General features: G+C 39.0%; 1 protein-coding gene across 1 annotated transcript; it reads right to left on the bottom strand.

Annotated features, from left to right (window-relative positions):
• Positions 1-5,369: 5,369 nt before the first annotated feature.
• On the bottom strand, positions 5,370-19,714 carry LOC148596782 (uncharacterized). The gene is made up of 8 exons (XM_088562892.1): positions 19,666-19,714; positions 18,173-18,248; positions 17,456-17,478; positions 16,073-16,124; positions 13,908-14,069; positions 7,384-7,500; positions 7,121-7,145; positions 5,370-6,387 (listed from the first exon to the last, which is right to left on the bottom strand). The coding sequence occupies exons 2-8, from the start codon at positions 18,237-18,239 to the stop codon at positions 6,231-6,233; spliced, it is 603 nt and encodes a 200-aa protein (XP_088419018.1). The 5' UTR covers positions 18,240-18,248; positions 19,666-19,714; the 3' UTR covers positions 5,370-6,230.
• Positions 19,715-21,217: the final 1,503 nt, after the last annotated feature.

Here is a 21,217-nt window from a genome sequence, read left to right as displayed (position 1 = left end):
TACTACGGCTGTCAGCTGTCAGTCTGTATATTCCTAACCCACTTCGGTGTTTTAAATGCCAGAAGTTTGGGCATGGAAAGGGCCAGTGTAGAGGAAAACTTTTGTTTCCGATGCTCTGAAGACGGACACGAGGGAATCGACTGCAAAAAAGGTCTGAAATGCAGAAACTGTGAGGAAGCTCACATGTCATCATCTTAAGATTGCCCTCTTTCTAAAAAAGAAAAAGATATTTTAAAGCTAAAAACTGAAAACAAAATTTCATATAGTGAAGCTCGCCAGAAGTGGTCCCTTTCCAACAATTTTCTTGCATCTGGCAAAACATCATAAGCTAGTGTTGCAAAGCGTGTTTGTCTGTCCTCGACTGTTGAGGTGCAGACGATCATGAGTTGAAAAAAGGATATCAATGGTCTTGCCAAACTGCCTACTGAGGTATCCACCAAAATAATGATGTTTAGAGGAAGTTAAAAAGGCCAGAGCTAAAAAATCTCACCAATGTTCCCAGACTCAGTCATCCCAAAATTCCGGATCATCTTCAAAATCATCTCCATCATCACAACAGTCATCATCTTCGTCTTCCAAATCTTCTCAACAGAAAAATGTCCAACCCCAAAAAAAGTTGGGGAATTTCCGTATGGAGGACTTGGAGAAGTCTAAGTCTAGGCGACTGATTGTGTCGCCTGTGATGTCGGACTCGGATTCCGAGTCTGACATGGAAACAACAGATCATGGACTTTGTCCAGGTGAAAACTGGCTGGGTCCCGACCTTGATCAGATTGACCAAACAGATCCTGTTGCCATGAAAAAATACAAGGAGCAGCGTGCTCAGTCAATTCGAATTGACCTTAATGGTGGCACTCGTACTAGAAGGTCATCGAGTCGTGGTCGCGGATTCAAGTCAGAGAAAATATCCCCCATTCGTCAACCATAAAAAATGGCCAAATTACTTCAATGGAATTATCGAGGTTTAAAGGCTAATATTTTGGAATTAACTCTTCTTGTTCAGTCTATTTTACCAGTTGCATTATATCTCCAGGAGACTCATTTAAAAGAAACGGATCAAATTTCCGTAAAAGGATATACAATGTATAGTACATTTGCTGAGGCAAATGAACGAGCAGCTGGTGGATCTACCATTATTATTAGGGACAGAGTAATACATAGTTCAGTTCATTTAACTACCGATCTACAAGCAGTGGCCGTTCGGTTATCCCTTGATAAAACCATAACCGTTTGTTCCATTTACATTCCCCCAAATTCAATTTTGTGCAGAAATAAATTAGTTGATTTGGTTAAACAGTTGCCCAAACCATTTAATATTTTGGGTGACTTTAATGCTCATAATTCTTTATGAGGAAGTAATCATACGAATGATAAAGGTAAAAAAGTTGAGGAGCTCCTTCAGCAAGAAGATTTGTGCATATTTAATGACGGATCTTCAACGTTCCTTCATTCAGGGAATGGATCGTATTCTTCTATTGATTTAAGCATTTGTGATCCTCGCGTACCTTCAGAGTTTACATGGCGAGTTCATGATGACTTGTGAGGGAGTGATCATTTTCCAATTATTTTGGAGCATTTATCCTCCAAAACGGAGGAACGTCAACCTCGTTTTAAACTTGAGAAAGCAGATTGGGCTTCATTTGAAGCCCACTGTCTTGAAGAATTACGATTAGAAATGATGAAGGATTTTGAAGATCCCATTTTATTATTTAATGAAAGACTGACATCAATTGCTAATAAAACAATACCTAAAACCTCGACAAATCCAAAAAGGCCTAGTAACCATGGTTTACTGATGAGTGCGACAAAGCGATCGTAGAACGCAACAAGGCCCATCGCCGCTTTGACAAAAATCCCACACCAGCAAATTTGTCCAACTTCCGAATATTTCGAGCAAAAGCTCGACGTACATGTAAACAAGCCAGACGAATCTCTTGGAAAAAATTTGTTTTTAGTATTAAATCTCACACTCCCCTCAATAAAGTATGGAATTTCATTAGAAAAGTAAAAGGAAATATTCGAATTCTTCAGTGAAACACCTTAAAGTTGGTAATACCACTCTAACCACCGAAAAAGATATCGCCAAAAAGCTAGCCGAAACTTTCGCTAAACATTCATCCTCAACTAACTACAAACCGGATTTTCAAAAAATTAAATCATCTGCAGAAAAGACAAAATTAAACTTCAAGTCAAATAATGTTGAATCCTACAACTCTCAATTTTCTACAGAGGAACTAAAATCGTCACTGGCTAAAGCCCACGATACAGCTAGTGAGCTAGATAATATTGACTATCAACTTTTGAAACATCTTCCTGATCCATCTCTACATACACTTCTTGCGTTAATGAACGAGATATGGACTTCTGGTAACGTTCCGCCCATCTGGAAAACGAGTTCAGTTGTCCCTATCCCAAAACCAGGAAAGGATCATACGGATCCTTCAAATTATCGCCCGATCGCATTGACAAGCTGCGTCTGCAAGACAGAAATGGAAGGAATGGTCAATGATCGCCTTGTGTGGTTCCTTGAGAAGCACAACTTACTCACTAATATTCAGTGTGGTTTTAGGCAAGGCAGAAGTACTCTTGACCATTTAGTCCGGTTTGAAACGCTCATCAGAAATGCATTTGCTGAAAATGAACATGTTGTGTCGGTCTTTTTCGATTTAGAAAAAAGCCTATGACACGACGTGGAAATATTGTATTTTAAAAGATATATTTGATATGGGGTTGAAAGGAAGACTTCCTCTGTTCTTGTCTAATTTTTTGTCAGATCGTCATTTTAATGTAAGGGTAAATTCGACTTTTTCTGAGGAGAAGGAACAGGAAATGGGAGTTCCTCAGGGAAGTATTCTTTCTGTCACTCTCTTCAGTATTAAAATTAATAGTTTAGCCCAAGTTTTGAAGGACAATATTGACAGTTCTTTGTATGTAGACGACCTTTTGATCTGCTATAGGGGACAAAATATGAGTAATATTGAAAGGCAGTTACAACTTTACCTCAAAAGAATTGAGAAATGGGTGTTGGAGAAAAGGTTTAAGTTGTCTACATCTAAAACTGTTGGTATGTACTTTTGTCGAAAGCGAAAGCTGCATCCGGACCCAGATCTCTTTCTTTGTGGAAATAAAATCAAAATAGTCGAAGAAACAAAATTCCTTGGTTTACTTTTTGATAGTAAACTTTCTTTTCTTCCCCATATCAAATTACTTAAATCTAAATGTCTTAAGGCACTAGATATTTTAAAAATGGTGTCCAGTACCGATTGGGGTGCTGATACCTCAATTTTATTAAATTTATATAGATCTTTGGTTAGGTCTAACCTTTGGATCTATTGTTCAAAAAATCTTACCTTAAAATTTTAGACCCTGTTCACCACTAGGGGTTGCAACTTTGCCTTTGGTGCCTTCAGAACCTCTCCTATTGACAGTCTTTATGCCGAAGCAAATGAACCATCCCTTGGAGACAGACGTTTGAAATTAGGTCTTCAATATGTAAGTAAACTTATGGCTTACCCTGATAGCCCTGCCTACGACTGTGTCATTAATCCTATTTATGTCGACATTTATCGAAAACACGAAAGCAAAACCCCTCCTTTTGGAATTCGAATAAAACCTCATTTGGAAGCAATTCATCTGGAGACCAATGCAGTGACACCTGTTGTTATTTCGAAATGCCCTCCATGGGAGCTTCTACACCGTTCTTTCATTTTGATCTGCGTGAATATAAAAAGTCCGATACCAATCCTTTATTTTTACAACAAGAATTTTCTGAAATTAAAGCAAATTATCCAGATTTTTCGACGGTGTATACAGATGGCTAAAAAGATGGCGGTAGCGTTGCATGTGCTGCTGTCCATGGTGACAGAACTGTAACTGAACGGTTGCCATCGAGCGCTTCCATATTCACAGCTGAAGCTCGAGCCATCTTATTAGCACTTAAATTGATTACTCAATCTAATCTGTCACAGTTTATTATTTGTTCTGACTCTTTGAGCTGTCTTTTGGCAATTAAGAATCACAAACTGAAAAACACTCTTATCTTACAAATTTTATATTTTATTCATCGACTTCGGGAATTTGATATAGAGATTGGTTTCCTCTGGGTACCTAGTCATGTTGGTATTCAGGGGAATTCAGTTGTAGAGAGGGTTGCCAAGAAGGCATTAAATGAAATGATAAAGGACGTTAGTTTGCCATACACCGATTTTAAACCTTTTATAAGGAAATATATTTTAAAGATGTGGCAGGACCGATGGGACGGTCTTTGAACACAACAAACTCCATTCCATAAAACCCGATCTAAGCGTTCATCAATCCGGGTCGGGCAATCGCAAAGAGCAAGTATTCATGACTAGATGCCGCATTGGACATTCTAGATTTACACATGGCCATTTGCTTGTTGGTGATCCTCCTCCTGAGTGTATCCCATGTGATTGCCCTTTCTTCTAGATTGTGTGGATTTTGCCAACACAGGCAAAATTATTTTGACCGCGCCAATATGTTTGATTTGTTCAAGACCGTTTCATCTAAAAACATTATCGATTTCTTGCGGGACATCGGTTTATTTAATAAAATCTGATATCTAAATTTGATACCTTCCTTGATTTTTCGATATTTTAAATGTTTTATGGAAGTTATGTTTCTATATGTATTTTATGTCTTAGGTTCACCTTTTATGTACCTTTTTATATGTAAATAGCTGTTTGTTTTAATTTCATTATTTTATGAAAAGACGTTGATCTTGCTTTTACAAGATATAAATCAATTTATATGCAATTTTGTGGAAAATAGCTCGTTACCAATAGATGTGGACACCAAAAGTAACTTTTTTCTAATAGACAGAAAAAATAATTATCATTATTACTTACTATTTAATTTGAAACAACCTTTACATATCAAAATAATTTCTTTAAATTTGAATCAAAATTGTTCAAAGTTATGATAATGCAAATATTTATCAATTGAAAATAGATAAACATGGAACCTAAGTTATTCAGCCAATCAAATAACATTTCATAAACCGAATTAAATTATTTTCAGTCGAGCATAAATAACTAGTTATTGGAAAGCATGACAACCTTAAATGGTTAAATATATATTTTATATACATAGCCATGAAAGACTGATTTTTCTATTTTAAAAATCTCGTTCTAATTCTAAAGATGAAGAACAGCAATAAATTTTTTAAATCGACAGAAAAATGAATAGCAGTGTCATGACTCCAGAACTAAAAAAAAAATGCATAAGCAAGACCTCAAGACAATCATGATAAATAACTGTAAAGCTTGATCATCAACCAATTTGGCAATCTCCAGATACTGTAAGGCATATTTACAGCAAGCATACAGGCAGATGGACAGACAAACAGATACATGTATAAAGACAGATATTTGTATATACCATAATACAATGCATCAAATTTTGACGGTCATATAATAATCTCATGTCTAGAACAATTACAACATCAGTATATATTTGTTTGTTTGTTTGTTTGGGGTTTAACGTCCGAGCAGCAATATTTCATTTATATTCAGACGATGAACATGAAATTTTGATTGCCACTGCAAATTGGGAGAGATGGTTAGGGTCGGGCAATTTAGCCTCCTGTGGCGGAGCCCTATGGTTCCTACTCCGGGAGAATACCACAGTAGGGTTCTTTAACGTGCGAGGAACCTGGCATCTTTCCCAACACGTTGCACCACTATGGTTTGCGGTCAGGTTTTCCGTATTATAGCCTGACAACCCCAGCATGAAACACGCCAGGGGTACCCCATTCCACCTCCTGGGGCACACATCCCAGTTGCTCTGTGGGCAGAGCGCCCAAGCCCCAGGCTAGGGTTCTGAGCACTATTTAGTCGTCTTTTACGACAAGCTTAGCACTGCAGGCCTATTCTTTTAACACCCGGACCTGGACGGGGCGGAGGTTAAATTGCCCGACCCTACCCACCTCTCCCTATTTCCAGTGGCAATCAAAAATTATTGACACCATTCTCCTTGTGTCCCAACCCTTTTTCATTTCATCATCATTTCATGTTCATTTTATCATCAATTTCATGTTCTTCGTCTGAATATAGCTGATATATTGCTGCTCGGACGTTAATCCCCAACAAACAAAAACATACACAAAGATAATAATAATAGAAATGAATTTCAATTTAAAGGTGGGTTTACAAATTAGAACATGAGTGTGAGTTGAGATCAGAAGCTCTTTGATGCAGTCCAACAAGCGCTTAATGAATATCCTTTCTTCTTCCTGTTTGTTTCATCTCTGCAAAACATGTTTCTGAGATTTGAGGTGCACGGTAATCAGGTGTTTGCAGAATATCATTCGAAGCTTGTCCTCTTCTACTTTTTATCTTGAGCCGAAGATTTTTGTCTAAGACCGGCCTGGTAGGAAAAATAGCACAATGTAAACCATCGTTTCTTCGTGAGAGATTAATTTTCGCTTGTTTCGAAACCGAAAAAAAAAACGCCGCGAATAAATCTCTTCGTAAAGAAATTCATGGTAAACAAATGGTTAATTGCGATCAAAATAGGCGCAAAATCTAATTAATATCTTCAAACACGAAAATAGGTATGCAAGAACAAAAATGTGCTTACAGAAAATGCACCACTCAATATCATGATATTTTCAGTTCAGGAAGCATAATTCAAAAATTTGAAATGACTAACTTGCTTTACCTGAGCCGATCGTTTAATGAACGTTCTGAACACCAAACATCACCTTTTTTCTAATTTTTTTTTTTTTTTTTTGGCAGTCGAGTAATATATTGAGCAGATTTTCATAGTAGTATATTTTTTAGAGTTATAACCGTCTTTTATACAAAAGTTGTGGGTTGACAAAGTTTTAAGTATCGTCGTCCAATAATTAGTGAAATGTTTACAGTGAAAAAGGTTGATATATCTAAAATGAGGCGACTTAATATGCACGGATGATGTCAGTAGTGATGATCAACAACAAACTTATTTCAGCCTTAATTCTGTAATCAATCGGTCGGTGGATTTAATCACATATTGCCAAAAAGTCATTACATAAATTAATTGTTGATGAAAATAAAAACAAAAACAAAAACAAAAACAAAAACAAAAAGGATTTTTATTTATTAATGTTGTCACTCACCAATTAGAAGATCTTTCGTTCTTCTCTGTAAAAGAAAAAAATACTTATTTCAACATTTATAATTTTTTTTCTGGCAAAGGAGACCTTAAAATCAACTTTTTTTCATATTTTGAAAAGTCATTTCTAAAATACATAATTTGCCGATAGATAAAATTTATTCTTTCATTAATCATAATTTACATATTCACTTATTAATGATAATTTTTAATGAATAACAAATGCCATTCACTGCAAAATAAATGAACGATAAAAATGACACTTACGATTCCTACAACAGCATACACAACAACAACCAATGATACTCAGGAGTGCCCAAACAAAAGCACAAGTTGTTACTATTACACCAAGTTGAAAAGCTGGTAATGGTATCCATGTTCCCGCTGAATATAGAAATGTTATATTGTATTTATTTGTTTGACTTAGTACTACAAAATGCACTATTTCCCTCGTTGGAAAGTTATGTTTTTTTTCAGTAATAAGAAGGGCTTAGTGAAATGATCAAATATACTAAAGCTGGTATCATGCAAAGGCATTTTTATCCAATATAAGAAAAAAAACCCGTTGCATTTTGTGTCAGGCTTCCGTTTGGTTGGATCTTGAAAATAACAAAGAGTGGTAAAGTTAAACTGTGTTGATATTGTAATTTAAGAAATGTTTATCATTTTAGCACAGATTATACGAAACAACCAGGTGTAATTTGCGACATTAAATTATAAACTGACACAAACTGGGTAGAACCCCATGCATGTCCAGATGTCAAAAGAATAGGCCTGCAGCAGCGCTTAGCTTGTGGTAAAAGGCGAGTAAGTAGTGCTCAAAACCATGGCCGGGATGGAATGATGGGATATTCCTAGCATGACACATGCAGGGGTCGTCGGGCCATAATACAGAAAACCTGACCGCAAACCATAGTGGTGCACCGTGTTGGGAAACATGACACATTCCTCGGAAGTTAATTAACCCTGCTGTGGTATTCTGTCGGAGTAGGAATCTGCGTTCCGCCACAGGAGGCTAAATTGCCCGATTCTACCAGCTCTCCATTTTGTCGGTGGCAATCGAAATCCATTCACCCTATTATCTTTGTATCGTATCCCATTTTCCATTTCATGTTCATAGCCTGAATATAGCTGAAATATTGCTGCTCGGGCGTTAAACCCCAACAATCAATCATTTCATGTCCATTTTAACACCCATTTCATGTTCATCGCCTTGATAAATCTGTAATATTACTGGTTGGGCGTTAAACACCAACAATCAATCAACTAAACTAGGTTGGTTATCATTTATAATTTAATTAAAATGGACTCCAGTCTAAATATTAAAACTGATTCGTAATCAAAACGTTTTTTTTTTTAAATCGGACTGCTGAACAATCGGCATTAATGATAATTTAGTACCTAATCAGGTGTCCCGTGCGGATCCAGGTGTCAAAAAATAGGCCCGCAGCAGCGCTAAGCTTGTCGTGAAAGGCAACTAAATAGTGCTCAATACCATGACCGGGGGCTAGGGCGTACTACACATAGAGCAACTGGGTTGTGTGTCCTAGGTAGCGGAATGGGGTACCCTTGGCATGCTGGGGTCTTCAGGCCATATACAGGATTGATTGATTGTTGGGGTTGAACGACCGAGCAGCAATATTTCAGCTATATGTCAATAGGGTGAACAAATTTTCATTGCCACAAAACTACGGGTGGGATGGGTGAGGTCGGGCAATTTAGCCTCCTGTGGCGGAGCGTAACGGTTCCTACTCCTATCGAATACCACAGCAGGGGTTTTTAACGTGCGTTTGTTTGTTAGGGTTTAACGCCCGAGCAGCAATATTTCAGCTACATTCAGGCGAAGTGGATGATGAAATGAACACAAAACGACAAGTTTAGCGCTGCTGCAGGCCTATTCTTTTGATTGATTAATTAATTGTTGTTGTTTACTGCCGTTTCGGCGATAAGGGCCATATCACGGCAAGAACATTTAATGCAAGGAAAATATTAAAAGCAAGATCGAAGTCTCTTCATAAAATAATGAAATTAAACCAAACAGCTATTTACATATAAAAAGGTACATAAAAGGTGAACCTAAGACATCAAATATATATAGAAACATAACTTCGATAAAACATCTAAAATATTGAAAAATCAAGGAAGGTATCCAATTTAGATTTTATTAAAAATCTCTTTTATTAATGCAAGACGTGTATGTAGAAATGTTTCAGGAAGATGTTTCAAAAGTTGATAGTGAATATTATCTAGCCCACTAGCTGTATCGTGGGCTTTAGCCAGTGACGATTTTAGTTCCTCTATAGAAAATTGAGAGTTGTAGGATTCAGCATTATTTGACTTGAAGTTTAATTTTGTCTTTTCTGCAGATGATTTAATTTTTTGAAAACCCGGTTTGTAATTAGTTGAGGATGAATGTTTAGCGAACGTTTCGGCTAACTTATTGGCGATATCTTTTTCGGTGGTTAGAGTGGTATTACCAACTTTAAGGTGTTTCACTGAAGAATTCTAATTTTTTCCTTTTACTTTTCTAATAAAATTCCATACTTTATTGAGGGGAGTGTGAGATTTAATTCTAGAAACAAAATTTTTCCAAGAGGTTCGTCTCGCTTGTTTACATGTACGTCGAGCTTTTGCTCGAAATATTCGGAAGTTTGACAGAATTGTTGGTGTAGGATTTTTGTCAAACTGGCGATGGGCCTTGTTGGGTTCTTCGATCGCTTTGTCGCACTCATCAGTAAACCATGGTTTACTAGGCCTTTTTGGATTTGTCGAGGTTTTAGGTATTGTTTTATTAGCAATTGATGTCAGTTTTTCATTAAATAATAAAATGGGATCTTCAACATCCTTCATCGTTTCTAATCGTAATTCTTCAAGACAGTGGGCTTCAAATGAAGCCCAGTCTGCTTTCTCAAGTTTACAACGAGGTTGACGTTCCTCCGTTTTGGAGGATAAATGCACCAAAATAATTGGAAAATGATCACTCCCGCACAAGTCATCATGAACTCGCCATGTAAACTCTGAAAGTACGAGAGGATCACAAATGCTTAAATCAATAGAAAAATACGATCCATTGCCTGAATGAAGGAACGTTGAAGATCCGTCATTAAATATGCACAAATCTTCTTGCTGAAGGAGCTCCTCAACTTTTTTACCTTTATCATTCGTATGATTACTTCCCCATAAAGGATTATGATTAAAGTTACCCAAAAAAATAAATGGTTTGAGCAACTGTTTAACCAAATCAACTAATTTATTTCTGCACAAAATTGAATTTGGGGGAATGTAAATGGAACAAACGGTTATGGCTTTATCAAGGGATAACCGAGCGGCCACTGCTTTGTAGATCGGTAGTTAAAGGAACTGAACTATGTATTACTCTGTCCCTAATAAAAATGGTAGATCCACCAGCAGCTCGTTCATTTGCCTCAGCAAATGTACTATACATTGTATATCCTTTTACGGAAATTTGATCCGTTTCTTTTAAATGAGTCTCCTGGAGACATAATGCAACTGGTAAAATAGACTGAACAAGAAGAGTTAATTCCAAAATATTAGCCTTTAAACCTCGACAATTCCATTGAAGTAATTTGGCCATTTTCATGGGTGACGAATGGGGGATATTGTCTCTGACCACGACTCGATGACCTTCTAGTACGAGTGCCACCATTAAGGTCAATTCGAATTGACTAAGCGCGCTGCTCCTTATATTTTTTCATGGCAACACGATCTGTTTAGTCAATCTGATCAAGGTAGGAACCCAGCCAGTTTTCACCTAGACAAAGTCCATGATCTGTTGTTTCCATGTCAGACTCGGAATCCGAGTCCGACACCACAGGCGACACAATCTGTCGCCTAGACTTGGATTTCTCCAAGTCCTCCACACGGAAATTCCCCAACTTTTTTGGGGGTTGGACATTTTTCTGTTGACTGTTGTGATGATGGAGATGATTTTGAACATGATCCGGAATTTTGGGATGACTGTGTCTGGGAAAATTGGTGAGATTTCTTAGCTCTGGCCTTTTTAATTTCCTCTAAACATTTTTTGGATGGTTTCATTATTTTGGTGGATACCTCAGTGGGCAGTTTGGCAAGACCATTGATATCCTCTTTCCAACTCATGATCGTCTGCACCTCAACAGTCGAGGACAGACAAACACGCTTTGCAACATTAGCATAAGATGTTTTGCCAGATGCAAGAAAATTGTTGGAAAGGGACCACTTCTGGTGAGCTTCACTATATGAAATTTTGTTTTCAGTCTTTATCTTTAAAATATCTTTTTCTTTCTTATAAAGAGGGCAATCTTTAGATGATGACATGTGAGCTTCCTCACAGTTTCTGCATTTCAGATCTTTGTTGCAGTCGATTCCCTCGTGTCCTTCTTCAGAGCATCGGAAACAAAACAGTTTTCCTCTACACTGGCCCTTTCCATGACCAAACTTCTGGCATTTAAAACACCGAAGTGGGTTAGGAATATACAGACTGACAGCTGTCCTGTATGGACCAATGTAGACATGAGATGGCACTGAAGTGGAACTAAATGTTAACAGGCTTGTTCTCATTAGTGTGGTTGCATCTGCACCTCGAGAAGTAAACCTTTTCACTGACTAAACGCCTTGTGATTTCAGTTCCTCACAGATCTCTTCATCAGTCAAGGCGTCGAGGTCTCGACCTCGGTATTTAAGGACACCCTGTGACTGATTTAGTGACTTGTGTGCAGATGAAACCACATCAAGGTCACCAATCCTGGTTAATTTTAACAAATTTGATGATTGGCCAGGTCTGAAGCATTCGATTAAAATTCCTGATCTTATTTTCTTTGTATCTTTAACATCACCAGCTACACCCTTGATAGTTTTCTGTATTAAAAAAGGAGAAAGGTCATTAACATTTTTGTCTTTATCTTTTGCAGAAATTACAATAAATCTTGGCCAGTTTTTATCACTTTCGTCAGAAGAATTGCAGACATCACTTTTTCGTTTTTTTGAATAAGAAACATTGGACTCCCCGTTGGTTTTTGTCGCCATGTTAAGTTTTTATAAGTTTCATCGTCTCTGTTCCCCACCCGCCACCGAGTGCCAACACGGGCGATGCTAGAATTCTACGGATTTCCAGCAGATAGCATCAGGGATTCCAGAGACGACATACTCGAACAGAGCGTATCTATCAATGGCGCATAGACAGCGTACTAGTCGATTGACCCATGAGCCACCGCCTTCTTCATTTGCCATATGTAAGCTTTTGAAAATCTTAGAAACATTGGATTAAACAAAATGCCATCAGTAAAGCAGGTGGACAAATGAAGGGCATGACGTGACCAGCCGATGGATCGAACCGGGTCCATCCGATCTCCCGTTTAGATGACCTAAGAGCCGAGTGGCATATACAGCCGTATCCTCGATCATCCAGCCATCGATGAGACGGGGGTTACGTCACGACCTTCATCCACTAGGACCTCCTCGCCCACCAATAACTCACGGGTTGCAACTCACGGCAAACAAGTAGGTGAACCCACTTTTTATTTTAAACACCGGGCCCACGGTCGATGTTCGGATCGCTTTAGTCTGGCCTGTAACCTTTGACCTTTCCAGCATGGGTAAACCTACCAGGAGAAAAAACTCCAGCTGGCATAGCTCTTAGGATCACTGAGGCACGCAAGCCCCCCTACCACGACAAGGATAGCGATCCACAGGGGGCTATTCTTTTGAAGCCCGGACCTGCACGGGTTTTTTTAACGTGTGAGGAGCCCCGTGCAGGTCCGGGTGTGAAAAGAATAAGCCTGTAGCAGTGCTATGCTTGTCCTAAAAGGCGACTAAATAGTGCTCAGAATCCTAGCCGAGGGCTAGGGAGCTCTGCCTAACTGTAGGGCACACAACCCAGTTGCTCTGTGGACAGAGTGCCCTCGCCCCCGGCTAAGGTTCTTACACTACTGAGTCGCCTTTTACAAACTTAGGGCTGCTGGAGGCCTATTCTTTTGACACCCGGAGCTGGACGGGGCTAGGTAAAAAGATTGATTGATTATTGGGGTTAAACGCCCGAGCAGCAATATTTCAGTTATATTCAGGCGATGAACATGCAGATACAGTATTATAGCCGGACAACCCTAGCATGTAACACACCAGGTGTATCCCATTCCACCACCTGGGGCACACAACCCAGTTGCTATATTGGTATACTGTATCTTCTTGTCGTCGTCTTCGGCGTCCATTTGGAAATATGGTGATAATAGGTGGAAAATAAGTGTTGTCATTAGAGTTGCTAGAAATCATTTATTGTTAAATTAGTCCGATTATGACTTTTTAATAAGATCTTGTGAAAATCTTGAAAATCTCAGATTGGGTCTAAGAGAGCCTTGCCCTAAAAACTCATTTTGAAAAAGAATTAGCTCCGATTTTTGAAAAAAGAAAAGATTGTACGTTTTCCACTCGAAGGGATCAAAAGCATATGTCCTTAGTTAGCACCATTGAAGTAGAACTTCTTTCTGTTAATTAAGAGTTTGGACAATATTGTGTCAATAGTTGTGTCAAAAACTAAACTTAAGCCTAAAGAAAAGGTCCAACATGTTTCGCTCTGCGACGTTTTCATGCAGTGTAAAATTGAAATTTGGACATAGAGCTATAACGACTAGGATTCATGACGAAGCAACCCATGGACTAAGCGGTCTACAAAACCGGTATTTAAACTTAAGGCTGTTCGGTTTGAATCCATTTCGACAGACATGTGCGTCTTGATATGATAAAAATTTCAAATTGAATTATTTAGATTATTTTTATTCAAAATAAAAACAATTTACCTAAGCAATGCATTGCATCACAGGTCCGATTTTGAACACTATTGTTAGTACAATTGGTGCTGTTCAGGAACGTTTTGCAACTTCTAAATCTGTACTTGTACCAACCATAACAGTTGAAGGAACAAGGGGTCCAGTTCGACCATGTTAGCCAGACACTTTCAGCTGCGAAAAAAATATTGCGTTCTAAATCTTCCTGTATACAATTCATTTTTGTCCAAAGATTTCTAATGAAGCTGATGATAGGTTACGTACTGAAATGCGTGTGTTGCCTATCGAGATTAACAATTCTAATATGAGTGGGTCTTTTTGTAATCAGTATAACGAGAATGGATATATTGAATATTTTAAAGAAACAACGCTACCTGGATGAAAAAAGTCAGATTGATTGATTGTTGGTGTTTAACGCTCAAGCAGCAATATTCTTCAGCGATATCCGGCCGTTTGAAATATGATTGATTGATTGTTGGGGTTTAACGTCCAAGCTCCCCGTGCAGGTCCGCGTGTTAAAAGAATAGGCCTGCAGCACCGCTAAGCGTGTCGTAAAAGGCGACTAAATAGTGCTCAGAAACCTAGCCGGGGGCTAGGGCGCTCTGCCCACAGAGCAACTGGGATGTGTGCCCCAGGTGATGGAATGGGGTACCCCTGGCGTGTTACATACTGGGGTTGTCAGACTATAATAAGGAAAACCTGACCGCAAACCATAGTGGTGCACCGTGTTGGGAAAATGCCACGTTCCTCGAACGTGAAAGAACCCTACTGTGGTATTCTCCCGGAGTAGGAACCATAGGGCTCCGCCACAGGAGGCTAAATTGCCCGACACTACTCACCTCTCCCTATTTCCAGTGGCAATCAAAATTTGTTGACCTCATTGTCCTTGTGTCCCATCCCTTTTTCATTTCATCATCATTTCATGTTCATTTTATCATCAATTTCATGTTCATCGTCTGAATATAGCTGAAATATTGCTGCTCGGACGTTAAACCCCAACAAACAACAAACAAAAATTAACGTCCAAGCAGCAATGTTTCAGATATATTCAGACGATGAACATGAAATGATGATCAAATGAAAAAAAAGGATGGGACACAAGGATAATAGGGTCGAAAAATTTTGATTGTCACTAGAAAAAGGAAGGGGTGGGTAAGGTTGGGCAATTTAGCCTCGTGTGGCGGACCCCTATGGTTCCTACGCCGGGAGAATACCACAGTAGGGTTCTTTAACGTGCGAGGAGAGGAACGTGGCATCTTTCCCAACACGGTGCACCACTATGGTTTGCGGTCAGGTTTTCCTTATTATAGCCTGACAACCCCAGCATGTAACACGCCAGGGGTACCCCATTCCACCACCTGGGGCACACATCCCAGTTGCTCTGTGGGCAGAGCGCCTAGCCCCCGGCTAGGTTTCTGAGCACTATTTAGTCGCCATTTACGACAAGCTTAGCGGTACTGCAGGCCTATTCTTTTGACACCCGGACCTGCACGTGGCCCGTTTATAATAACATGGGTGATAAAATGAACATGAAATGACCCGGGCGTCAAAAGAATAAACCTGCAGCATCGCGAAGTCTGTTGTAAAAATCGATTAAAAAGCATTGAGATCCCTGACCGGGGAAAAAGGCGCCTGGAACAACTGGGTTGTGTGGAATTGGTACCCCAGTCATGCTAAATGCTGGGGTTGTCAGGCATACTACGGAAAACCTGATCGATAACCGTAGTAGTGCACGGTGTTGGGAAAATGCCACGTTTCTTGCTTGTTAGAGAACCCTGCTGTTGTATTCGACAGGAAAAGCGTCGGCTTCGCTACGGGAGGCTATATTGCCCAAACCTACCTACTTCACCAAATTTCCAGTGACAATCGAAACTCGTCGACAGCATTATCCTTATGTCCCATTCCATTTTTCATGTTCATTTTATCTCCAATTTCATGCTCATTGAGTGAATACAGCTGAAATGTTTGGGCGTTAAACACCAATCAATAATTCTTATAGCCGTGGCGTAATCGATCATTCATCGATTTAATAAATTACATATTTTGTCGATTGATTAGGTTGCCGTTGATGCATGCTAAACATAAACTAAAACCCACTTAGTGTTTTTCGAATGCAATGATCAACACGAATTGAATCGAGTTGAATAAAAGAAGAAACTTGCATATCTTGATCTCACCAGTATTTTCATTTCCTTTATCATCTTCTAACTTTCCAGAACTACTCGTCTCCTAAAAATATAAAAAACAAATACCTTTTGGTTCTTATATATCTGTTTCTATTTTTACACGACTGCAAAAAAAAATCGGTCGTAGAATGATTTAAACTGATCCGATTAAAAAACTTGCATTGTTCCTATGTTTGTTTGTTGGGGTTTAACGTCCGAGCAGCAATATTTCAGTTAAATTCAGACGATGAACATGAAATTGATGATGAAATGAAAAAGGGATGGCACACAAAGACAATGGGGTCGACAAATTTTCATTGCCACTGGAAGTAGGGAGAGTTGGGTAGGGTCGGGCAATTTAGCCTCCTGTGGCGGAGCCGTTATGGTTCCTACTCCGGGAGAATACCACAGTAGGGTTCTTTAACGTGCGAGGAACGTGGCATCATTCCCAACGCGGTGCACCACTATGGGTTGCGGTCAGGTTTTCCGTATTATAGCCTGACAGCCCCAGCATGTAACACGCCAGGGGTACCCCATTCCACCACCTGGGCCCGTGCAGGTCCGGGTGTCAAATGAATGGGCCTGTAGCAGCGCTAAGCTTGTCGTAAAAGGCGACTAAACAGTGCTCAGGAATCTAGCCGGGGACTAGGCGCTCTGCCCACAGAGCAATTGGGATGTGTACCCCAGGTGGTGGAATGGGGTACCCCTGGCGTGTTGCATGCTGGGGTTGTCAGGCTATAATACGGAAAACCTGATCGCAAACCATAGTGGTGCACCGTGTTGGGAAAGATGCCACGTTCCTCGCCGTTAAAGAACCCTGCTGTTGTATTCGATAGGAGTAGGAACCTTTGCGCTGGGCCACAGGAGGCCAAATTGCCCCGACCTTACTCATCCCCCCTTTTTCTAGTGGCAATCAAAATTTGATGACCCTATCATCTTTGTGTCTCATCCCATTTTTCATTCCATGTTCATTTTATCATCCATTTCATGTTCATCATCTGAATATAGCTGAAATATTGCTGCTCGGACGTTAAACCCCAACAAACAAACAGAGAAATGAAGCCATAGAAAAGATATCACCGATACGGTTAACATATCACAAAGCAGACACACTCCTCAGTTTATACCGGGAAATAATTCAAATGATTTATTTTTCGTACTTTGTGTACAAATTAAATAAATTACAGAAAAAAAATAAGGTTCTGTTTGAAATGTTTACATTACCGACCGCTACTCAACCTGTACATTAACCTTCCACAGCACCTAAAGTTATTTGTTAACTATTTCCTTGTCTTGGCTATGTTTGTGGATTCTGTTTTCTCCGAACTGTCGTTTTTTTTTATTTTTGCATTTGTATTTTATGCCAATATATATACATATATATATCTTACTTACCGTGAAGTTTTCTACTATAACTTCTGAAAATTAACATTTTCAATAAATGATTACCGGATTATAATCACTTGTAATATGACTGGTGCCGCTGGCGGAGCAAGCTTACCCTTCCGGACCACCTGACGCAACTGCCGTTTTTTTGTGGGGAGTTCATTATGCTAATGGTTAACTTTTTTTATGTGACGTCTGGTTCCCTTATGTCCATTTTTTCTCTCTCTCTTTTATACGGTTCTCTACGTTGTATACGTAGATGTTTATTCCTTGTGTTCACGCTTGTTTTGGGGATTTTGACTTATTTTAATTACCCCACTACTGCTGCCGAAGTACTTCTCTGCCGATATTTACTCTTACCACGTTAAATAATTGATTTCCTTACTAAACTTTATGGAACTTATTCATCTCATAGGCTTTATCATGCATTACGTGTGATAAGTGGTTGATCGGTTGTATTTTTGCATCAAAAGGCAATCATTTCACGCATTTCAAGACGAACAAGTTTGATTAATAAAACAGACCATATGTTGTGTGAGTCAGATACAAGGGCTTAGTGTTTAATGTGCTATTTACAAAAGATCCATCAGCAATAGACATGTCACGCCATTCGGACATACTATTCGGTCGCCAATCGTCTCTCGTATACCGCAATATTGGAGAATAAGCAGTGACATACAATTATTTACAATCATACAATTAAAAAAAACATATAAGAAAATTTACCTTGTATGTTTGCAGATGAAGTCTTGATGTGAAAGATGATTACCATGAAGAGAAGTAACAAAAGCATCACAGGAATCTAAACAGAATCACATGATCAAAAATACCAGTATTTAGTCAAAAACATTAGAGCAACACGTATGACTATGAAAACAAGTGTGTTGGATAAAGCAAGTTATATTATAATTACCGATAATAATATTGGAAGTTTCGATATGCAATATACGTGTTTCAAGGAGCAACCTCCAATCAGCATCTGCATTAAAATCAAATACATAGGATTGATTGACAGATTGTTTTTAATACAGTTTCCGTGACCAGATAAAATAAATTGTCTGTGGTGTTGGCAAAAATCTGTACAATCTAGAAAGAACATATTTCATAGAAAAGAGACAATCACATAGGATGCACTAAGGTCGGTTTAGACAGGTTCCACCATACAATATTCACATTTAAAACTGATATGCAAGGCTGTATAAATTTGGCATTGTGTGTCTTTCTGGTGAATATAAATATCTACACAATGCCATAAAGGTACAAGGAAATGTCTTATACAATTGTTTACCTGGTCGACTGATTTGTAACAAGCATGCTATTATATCTGTAGAAAGAAACAAATTTCAGTTTTTTTATTCGTATCTATCATAGCCTTCTGTTGTGAGGTTTAAAATATGACTCCCGTGCAGGTCCGGGTGTTAAAAGAATATGCCTGCAGCAGCGCTGAGCTTGTCGTAAAAGGCGACTAAATAGTGCTCAGAACCCTAGCCGGGGACTAGGGCGCTTTGCCCACAGAGCAACTGGGATGTGTGCCCCAGGTGGTGGAATGGGGTACCCCTGGCGTGTTACATGCTGGGGTTGTCAGGCTATAATACGGAAAACCTGACCGCAAACCATAGTGGTGCACCGTGTTGGGAAAGATGCCACATTCCTCGCACATTAAAGAACCCTACTGTGGTATTCTCCCGGACGTTAAACCCCAACAAACAAACAAACAATATATGACAACCGGAAGCCCCTGCATAGGAAAATATCGAATGACAGGTGGTTGCTGAAGAAGCCAATATGGCGGATTTTGACGAAAGTTTTGGGACCTACCTTTTTTCAAAATTCCCAGACTGTTACTACTTGGATAGTAGTACCTCCTACCTACCTTTAAATATCAATGCTGGATATCACAAGCTGTACTTAAGGTACAGTAATTAATATCACTGCTGGATACCACAGGCTGTACTTACGGTACAGTAATTAATATCACTGCTGGATACCACAGGCTGTACTTACGGTACAGTAATTAATATCACTGCTGGATACCACAGGCTGTACTTACGGTACAGTAATTAATATCACTGCTGGATATCACAGGCTGTACTTATGGTACAGTAACTAAGAATTGTTATTCCTGAACTTGAAGGTAAACTATCACTGAAGGACCATTAAGAATTACAATTGCGCAGTGATAAAAACTAAACGCTATTTAGAGTTTATGGGTCTTATACTTTTTTAATCAGGTTCTTCCTCAGTGTCAAGTTAAACTGTATAATTCCTACTTCCCTTTTATGATAGATACTAAGTAAATCCTTTGTAGGTCAATACACATACTTAAATGTGAGAATCTTGAGTATCATAAATCGTATTTCTAAAGGACACTTACCAATGAACCAACACTTGACTTCATTTTTTTGTGTTGGTGAATAGATTCACGATATTGAATGAAGGTTCTAATTTGTGACTTATTATAGATTTGGATGAGCATTTATGGGTCACTATTACGCAAGTATTTGTTATTTAAAAGTTGATACAGAAATTGTAATGGTGTCGCGTCTGTCCCCATTATATCAAGATCCATTGGTTTAAAATTTTGTAAAGCCAATTGAATCCACCTATAATTGAAGAAATCGCGGGACATTACTTGTATAAAAAACTATAATTTAAGGAGGTAGACCTAGGGTAAGATACATAACTCATGAGCCCCGTGCAGCGCTAAGCTTGTCGTAAAAGGCGACTAAATAGTGCTCAGAACCCTAACCGGGGGTTAGGCGCTCTGCCCACAGAGCAACTGGGATGTGTGCCCCAGGTGGTGAAATGGGATACCCCTGGCGTGTTACATGCTGGGGTCGTCAGGCTATAATACGGAAAACCTGATCGCAAACCATAGTGGTGCACCGTGTTGGGAAAGATGCCACGTTCCTCGCACGTTAAAGAACCCTACTGTGGTATTCTCCCGGCGTAGGAACCATAGGGCTCCGCCACAGGAGGCGAAATTGCCCGACCCTCCCTATTTCCAGTGGCAATCAAAAATTATTGACCCCATTGTCCTTGTGTCCCATTCCTTTTTCATTTCATCATCACTTCATGTTCATTTCATCAATTTCATGTTCATCGTCTGAATATAGCTGAAATATTGCTGTTCGGACGTTAAATCCCAACAAACAAACAAACATAACTCATGAAGTCAGTGATATGTTTGTATCATATTCAATTTCACCAAAACCTACCAAGCTTTCATTTGACACAGAATGAAATCAATCTAAGTTACTTTGATGCTTACATGATATTGATGTAAAATGCTGAATACAAACCGTTCCAATGATTTTTAAGTCTACCTCCTTAACTTGATAGTGATTAGAAGCAAAATGGTAAGTATAAGTAAGTGTTACATGCTGGGGTTGTCAGGCTATAATACGGAAAACCTGATCGCAAACCATAGTGGTGCACCGTGTTGGGAAAGATGCCACGTTCCTCTCACGTTAAAGAACCCTGCTGTGGTATTCGATAGGAGTAGGAACCTTTGCGCTCCGCCACAGGAGGCTAAATTGCCCGACCTTACCCATCCCCCTTTTTCCAGTGGCAATCAAAATTTGTCGACCCTATTATCCTTGTGACCCATCCTTTTTTTTATCATTTCATGTTCATTTTATCATCCATTTCATTTTCATTGTCTGAATATAGCTGAAATATTGCTGCTCGGACGTTAAACCCCAACAAACAAACAACAAGTATAAGAACAAATGAAAAAATTTCCTTGCCTTATTTTTCTTCAAAAATGTT

The sequence above is a fragment of the Perna viridis genome, chromosome 15, assembly GCF_037379345.1.
Source record: "Perna viridis isolate PV_CMFRI_1.1 ecotype Kerala chromosome 15, ASM3737934v1, whole genome shotgun sequence".
Classification (NCBI taxonomy): domain Eukaryota; kingdom Metazoa; phylum Mollusca; class Bivalvia; order Mytilida; family Mytilidae; genus Perna; species Perna viridis.
This window is presented reverse-complemented; position numbering and strand designations above follow the sequence as displayed.